The 7,430-nt window shown below is 33.5% G+C and overlaps 1 protein-coding gene across 11 annotated transcripts in view; it reads right to left on the bottom strand.

Moving 5' to 3' along the window:
* Birc6 (baculoviral IAP repeat containing 6) overlaps window positions 1–7,430 on the bottom strand; it is a 189,692-nt gene that overhangs the window by 84,953 nt on the left and 97,309 nt on the right. For all 11 annotated transcript variants that reach the window (XR_007595527.1, XM_050162966.1, XM_050162964.1 and 8 more), the window contains 5 exons: window positions 4,917–5,048; window positions 3,648–3,863; window positions 2,658–2,841; window positions 2,179–2,334; window positions 512–645 (listed from right to left, as the gene is read on the bottom strand). Coding sequence is in view for 10 of the 11 variants with exons in the window: in XM_050162966.1 (XP_050018923.1) it covers window positions 512–645; window positions 2,179–2,334; window positions 2,658–2,841; window positions 3,648–3,863; window positions 4,917–5,048 (822 nt within the window). In the remaining variant the exon portion in view is untranslated. The remainder of the gene's footprint in view (window positions 1–511; window positions 646–2,178; window positions 2,335–2,657; window positions 2,842–3,647; window positions 3,864–4,916; window positions 5,049–7,430) is intronic.

The raw sequence follows: 7,430 nt of genomic DNA, 5'->3' as shown, positions 1-7,430 counted from the left end.
GCAACCATGTGGTGGCTCATAACCATCTGTAATTAGGTCTGGTGCCCTCTTCTGGCCTGCAGAAATACACGCAGACAGAATATTGTATACATAAAATAAATAAATAAATATTTAAAAAAAAATGTGTTTAAGCTCCAAATACTTTTGTGATTTCTATAGTTTCTCTTATTACTGCCATCTAGTTTTATAGCATTATGCTCTGATAAAACACAAGTAATTATGCCAAGTTTTTTTTTGTGCTGCATTTGTTGAAACTTCACTTAGATCCTGTGATATGATCATTTGATAGAAAGTTGTGTGTACTACTAAAACAAACTGTGAACTGCCTACCTATTCTGTGAACTGGATACATTATTCTGTACACAGATCTCTTAAGTCCTGCTCATAAACAATCTATCTTAGCTCACAAGTTTCTTTACTTGTTTTTAGGCAGGAAAATCTAAGTTGCTTTTCTCTTTCATGTAATTACTAGACAAAACATGTAAGATGAAATTATTATAATACAAAATACCTTAAAAACTTTGGCTGCAAGAGGATCCTTTTCTAAATCAATATCTAAAGGATCAATGTCAACTTCCATTAGATCTTGAAGTAACTCAAGGTCAATTTCCTTATCTTTTTCCATAGATGAGAGAGGCGGTGTACCTTCAAATAAGTAAAAAGGATTTCACTGGTAGAGTGTATTACATGAAAGTTAAATGAAATACTGATTTATGGTATAGAACTAAACACTTCATTTGCATAAAACATACACATACATGCATCAATTAGCTAAATATTTATATTTAAGTATTACTCAAGATGCAAATTTATCACTTTACAACACTAAAGAACCATCAATGCAGTATCTGATTCCCCAGTGAGACCACATAATTTACTCTAGTAATAGTAGCATAAATACAAATAAAAATAATCATTGGCTTATCTAAAATGGATTAAGATTTTTGTTACACCTATGACATAATCCTTTTTACGGTATTTCAACTATTATTACAAGTAATAGCATTGAGCACACAGGCTAAAGTAAAAAGGATTAAGTTGTTTGACTATCCACCGATCTACTATATCTACTATATATTAGAAATTACCTTGCTCTCAGCTATCCTCATTTTTAAAGTTTCTCTACCTTGTAAGAATTACTTTTCCATAATTCTTTTTCATTAACTCTATCTTCATAGAATGCCAGCAAACATGAGCCTTTACTAGTTTCTATATATGTACACAAAGATCAACGTACCTTTTCTCTACCCTTACTAGATTAAAAAAAGAGTTAGAGGTAGAGGGGCATGGTAATTAAGCAAATTATAACATGATAAGCTAAAAGAGTGTACTGATGGTAAAGGTCTTATTCTTTAAGTAGGTACACAACAAGCCTCTTGGCAACAAACATGAATTGTATGCAAAGAAGTCTTTCCACATGAAGAGAGAATCAGCTAAAAGGATTGCTGTATGAAGGAACCTAGGACTCAAGTTGAAAGTGATAGCAGGATGTTAAACATTCGTGTGCAAATGTATGTGTGTGTGATGGGACCCAAATAGGTGCTCCTAACTATTGAGCCAAATCCAGCCCCAAATCATTTCTTCCTAAATTGTTTTAGTCTGGGTATTGGTTTTTTCACAGCAACAGAAAAGAAACTAAGATAATAAATGAAAATACTTACAATGTCATAAAATGAAAGCAATATATAAATTTTACTAAATTAAAATGCTTAGACTGGGTGGTGGTAGCACACACCTTTAATCCCAGCGCTCGGGAGGCAGAGGCAGGGGGATCTCTGTGAGTTCGAGGCCAGCCTGTGCTCCAAGAGTTAGCACCAGGAAAGGCTCCAAAGCTACAGAGAAACCCTGTCTCGAAAACCTAAATAAATAAATACTTAAAATATTATGAAATGATGGTATGGTGTTACACGCCTTTAATCCCAGCACTCTGGAGACATAGGTATGCCTGTGTTCGAGGACATCCTGGTAGACAGAGCTAGCTCTAGGATAGGCAAGGCCATTCAAAGAAACCCTGTCTCACCACCAAAAAATAATAAATAATTTTTTTTTAATTCCTGTTTCTCAAAGTCCTAAAAGAAAAACATAAAATGTAATTTCATATGTTATTAACTGGAACTGGATACCTATTTTCACTTAAAAGGCAGAAGGGCTATTTTGAATATAATTTTAAAATTTCACCTGCTATATCATGTGTCAAAGGTTCATCTATGGTTTCCAGCAATTGAACAGAAGACTGCTGAAGGGAATCATCAGAGTCACCAGCTGTTGCACCTACATCTTCACTCACCGTGCCTTCTTCCATTGCTTCTGCAGCTACCGGAGCCAACAATTCTCCTGTATTGGAGGAGACAGACCTAACCACTTTAATAATTTATACGTTTTTATTATCCTTCTGTAACAGTGAAGAAGCTAACAGAGCGGTTTCCTAAGGTCATAGAAGAACAGTAAGCAGCAAACATCGGTGGAAATAATGAAACAGGGGCTTCCCTAACAATGTATTCTAATCACCTTCCAACTTATTAAAATCACTGCTGTACAACAGTAATTTAAATGGTTTCCACTGTAACATTTATACGTTTAGGAAACCTCTTACCATTTCCTTTACACAATGATAAGCTAATTCTGACACACCACAGGAAAAATTCATCCTGACAAACCTGCTAAAATATCCTGCAGCATACAGGTTAACGAATACTGAGCCCAAGCACCACCCCAAGAGATGTCTCCTCTATTGAAGTCAGTTCCAACCAGAAGCAATAGCAGTCTTTCCAGCTGTGGCTCATTCACAATTTCACACAGATGAATAGTTGGCCTTGTTGCATTTGCAATGCGGGCAAGAACCTGAAACACAACATAAAATCAAATGTTTACATACCAGTTGAACCAAAAACAAAAAACACTAACAAGACAGTTATCAAAGTGGATGATTTTTATCAACTTATTTAAAATGAAATAGAAACAAACATTGTGGATTAAACACTGTACTTGGCTGGAATTAAATTAGGCATGAGCCACAAAGACCAGATTTTATAACTGGTTTTAAATCTACAAAAATACTTACAAATAAACAATGAATGAATTCATGGAAGGAAAGGAGTCATTGCATTCAAAGTCATTTAGTAATTTCTTTAATGTTTATTTATTTCCTCTATGAGTTAATAGAAGATTAAAGATAGGCACAACCAAATTAACTACATTTCAAATCCTCAAGCTTTGATTTTTTTGGGTTTTTAGGCCAGGGTTTTTTTTGTGTAGCTTTGGCTATCCTAGAACTAGCTCTGTAGACAAAGTTGGCCTCAAACTCACAGAGATCTGTCTGCCGCTGCCTCCAAAGTGCTGGGATGCAAGACATGGTGTTTGTCTTGCATCCCAGTCAAACCCTCAAGTTTTAACCAAATAAAAAACTGCATCTAATTTTCTCAGGAACTGGGTAAAAAGTATTCTTTAAAATCTTCCAAGGCACAATAAGGTAAGGAAAATAAACACAAAGCAAGAAAAGAAAAAGAGAAAGAAAGAAAGAAAGAAAGAAAGAAAGAAAGAAAGAAAGGAAGGAAGGAAGGAAGGAAGGAAGGAAGGAAGGAAGGAAGACTCTTTTTCTTAGTATCAACCAAAAACTTAGTATCAAACCAAAATCATAACTTACTTACCTTACAGACAAATAATAAGAGGTCTGCATGGCATGTGAAATCCATGGAGAGGAGAAACAGGACAAGCTTTTGCACTACTGAGATACAGCGTTCATGGGCCAGAGTAAATGGAAGAGGTTCTATCTCAGGGCTTTCTTTTGTTGTTGTAACTTCAGTGTCTAAATTAGAACGAGACCACTCTGCTGTCCGGCGTAAACGAATCAAATCCTTAAAATGCTACATAAAAAAATTTACATGATTCAGAGCACTATCTACTTAATGGAAACCTCTCAGTATATATGTCTGCAAGATGGAAAATTTTTCTATTGCAAAAACTATATATGTGCCATGAATTTCAAAGAAAAATAATGTTAGAAAGTGTCTTGTCTAAAACAGCTATCTCTTGTTGCCCAGCCTAAATCCTAAATGACCTTGAACCTCTGATCTTTCTGCCTTTACCTCCCAAACGCTGGGATTATAAATATGAACCATCATACCTGGTTAAAAATTAAGATTATTAAAAGCTATATATAAGACTGTCATAAATCATATTCTATTTAAAGTACATTAATATACAACACAAAATAGATAAAATGTAGTATTTAAAAGAAGTACTACCAAAACATACAAGGAATCATTTATAAAAAAAATGGATAAAAATAAAGAACTTCAAAACATTGATTCAAATTATTTCAAAATATTCAAAAAAGCTTAAAAGTTGAAAATCACTATTACTTAGGTGCTATGTAAATATAATTAATGAAAACAAGTTCCTGTTTTCTCTATTTTGAGACAATGGTTTTGCTTCTATATTTTATATTCTATATTAAAAAATATAGGCAAGCACCATGATAAGAAAAAAGTTTCTTTAGTTATATTTTAAAAAAATCACTGGAATTCTGATATAAAAAAGACAGTTTTTGAGATGGATACACCACTGGATACAAAGAAGCTTCGATTCCAAATCTAAAGTATTTTTCACATTACTTGTCATTAAAAGGATATGGAGACGGTATGTATAATCCTTTTTATTATGCCATGAAAACAGACTGAACCATCTATGTCAAAAGACAAACCAGTAACTCAATGTCCAACTAACTCTCAATCCATTCAGGTCTGTACTAGGTAGTGAAGTCTACATTACATTCCCTACATTAAAGCTGAGTATTGTGACGTTTATTAAGGACAAAAACAACATGTAATCATTATTATAAAAATAACATAGAACAAATCATTATTACAGACGTGACATACTTCATATTATGAAGTATGAAGTATAACAACTCTTACCTTGGAAGTCGCCTGCTTTAGTTTTGCTTGCTCTACTAGCAGTTTGTATGATGAGCCTTTGTTACTCTGTATTTTTTCTTTTTCCATCTGTTCCACCAAAGCCTTCTGTTTTGCCTTTAGTAGGTTAAGTTGCTTAAAACACAAATCAACAACTTAATCTTAAAAATATCAACATTAAGAACAAAATATAAATTATACTTCTTACAGAATTCACACTTCAAATAAATAACTAATCCCTGAATAACCTTGTAATAAAATTTAAATGTTTTTTAAAGAAACCATTATCTCTATAAATATCATTGAAAATTATTAAGTTCCTTATCCATGGGAGAAAGAAAACTTCTTTATAGAATCTGATTTTTTTTCAATGCTAAAAAATATTTATTTTAAATACATGGAGAAAATAATTTTATTGCTAAAGAATTCTTAGCTTCAACTTTATGGGGTTTTCACTGTGTAGTAATAAATATTTTAATATGTCTCAATATGTCTTCCTTACTATTTTTTAATAGCATCTCTAAATATTCTTTATTGTGTGTGTACAAAAGTGTATGCAGCATACATGTAGATGTCAAAGGACAATGCTGTAGAGTCAGTTCGCCCACCTTGAACTGAAGCCATCCTGCTTTCACAGCAAGTGTTTTCACATCTACGCCATTTCACTAGCCCTACAAAATTTTCTACATAAATACTGATTCAACTACAGTTTTAAAAAATTGCTGGAAACTTTTAAAAATTTTATTCATCATCCCTTAGTGAAGACATTTTGCAAAATTATAGCTTATCGTATGCATTACATGATGAAATATAATCACACTTTATACATTCTCCTGTATTCATGTATCAACTTAACAATTACTGTTCAGCTATCTATGACAGCCAATTCTGAATGAACACAAGATTCTATAACTACTGTCATCTGACCCCTGGACCATCTCCCTTACCCCTAAAGCCCACAGTTCCCACTCTGTAACAAGAACAAACAAAACAACGTGAGAAAACACTTTCTACTCATAAAGAGTTTATCTGTTGACCAGTTTCCCCATTTATCCATGCACACATGCAGAAAGTTATGCTGAATAAAAATATACTTACAAAGACATGACTAGGGTGTGTGTGTGGGTGTGTGTGTGTGTGTATGAGAAAGAGAGAGAGAGAGAATGCCAAGAACTAAAAGAAAAAGTCAAGAACTCAGAACAAAATACATATTGTATTAAGAAAAATCCATTGGAGTATTATTTTCATAACTGAAGAGTCCTTAAGATAGCAATACAGATGCAACAAAATAATTAACTGAATAATTCTAAACGAATTCTATTCCATAGTTTCAGAAAACAATCCCAAAAGGTATACAACTAAATATATAATAATTATAACGAAAAAACAGAAATATAAATTTATTTTAAATTAATTACAATTCTTATAGAAATACATATTGTTTCCAAACTATTTGTGAATATGTTGGCAACTGCTACCCCATCACCATGAATATGTAGAGTTTATTTCCCACAATGAACATTCCCTGGCAAATCACAGCACAACTATCACTGTCTTGGCTGTTGCACAGCTACAGCTATGAGCGACACAAGTAACACTGATGCTCTACATTCAAGCACTTCTTGGTTTCGCCAACCAAACATTCGCCTTCATAAAGAACAATTAAATGGTAGTATTTCGTAAATCAATAACCATGTTTTACATGACAACTTCAAATGATAGCTAAATCTGTTAATGCAAGTGACATATACTTAACTACAAGTCTTAAATAGAAGATAGGCAATGGTGGCATAGGTTTGTAAACCCAGCTACTTGAGAAACTGAGGTAGAAGGTCTAACAAGTTTAAGTTCAGTCTCTATAACTTAGTGAGACCCTGCTTGCCTGGGAGAACAGTTGCCTAACGGGCAAATGCCAGATTCCAATATTTAGCACCAGCAGAGAAAAGGCTAAAAAATTAAACAAGTCTTCAGAAGAAATGGGCAAAGTGGAAGCATTCACATTGCCGAGTGTAAAGTATCAATTTAGCTCATAACTGAAGGAAAAAGAAGGAGGGGGAAAACACACACACACACACACCAATAAACAGATTATTGCCAAATACACCTGGTAAATACAGGATCAAAAGCTTTCCACATGCCAGATCTAGGTATTCCCAAATTAATTCTCAGTTCACCTAAACCCAGCATTTTTTCAAGTTTTATTTTATGTATATAAAGTGCTTCATTACATATACATATATGTGCATTACATGTATGCCTGGGGCAGTTATAAGTCATAAAAGGGTGTTATATATTTAGTAACTAGAGTTATGGATGGATTTGAAGCACCGTGTGTGAGTGCCAATCAAACCAAGATCCTCTGTAAAAACAGCAAGTACTCTTCCAAATTGCTGATCCATGCATTAGTCCGAGCCGAGATTTTTTTTTTTTTTTTTTTTTTTAAAGAAATAGGATTACAGGACGAGAAAGATGGTTCAATGGGTTAAAAAATCACATCCTATTCTTCTGGAAGACCCA

The sequence above is a fragment of the Alexandromys fortis genome, unplaced genomic scaffold, assembly GCF_014885135.2.
Source record: "Alexandromys fortis isolate MF-2015 unplaced genomic scaffold, M_Fortis_MF-2015_v1.1 scaffold_148, whole genome shotgun sequence".
Classification (NCBI taxonomy): domain Eukaryota; kingdom Metazoa; phylum Chordata; class Mammalia; order Rodentia; family Cricetidae; genus Alexandromys; species Alexandromys fortis.
Note: the sequence above shows the minus strand (reverse complement) of the source record. Positions and strands in the feature narration are given on the sequence as shown.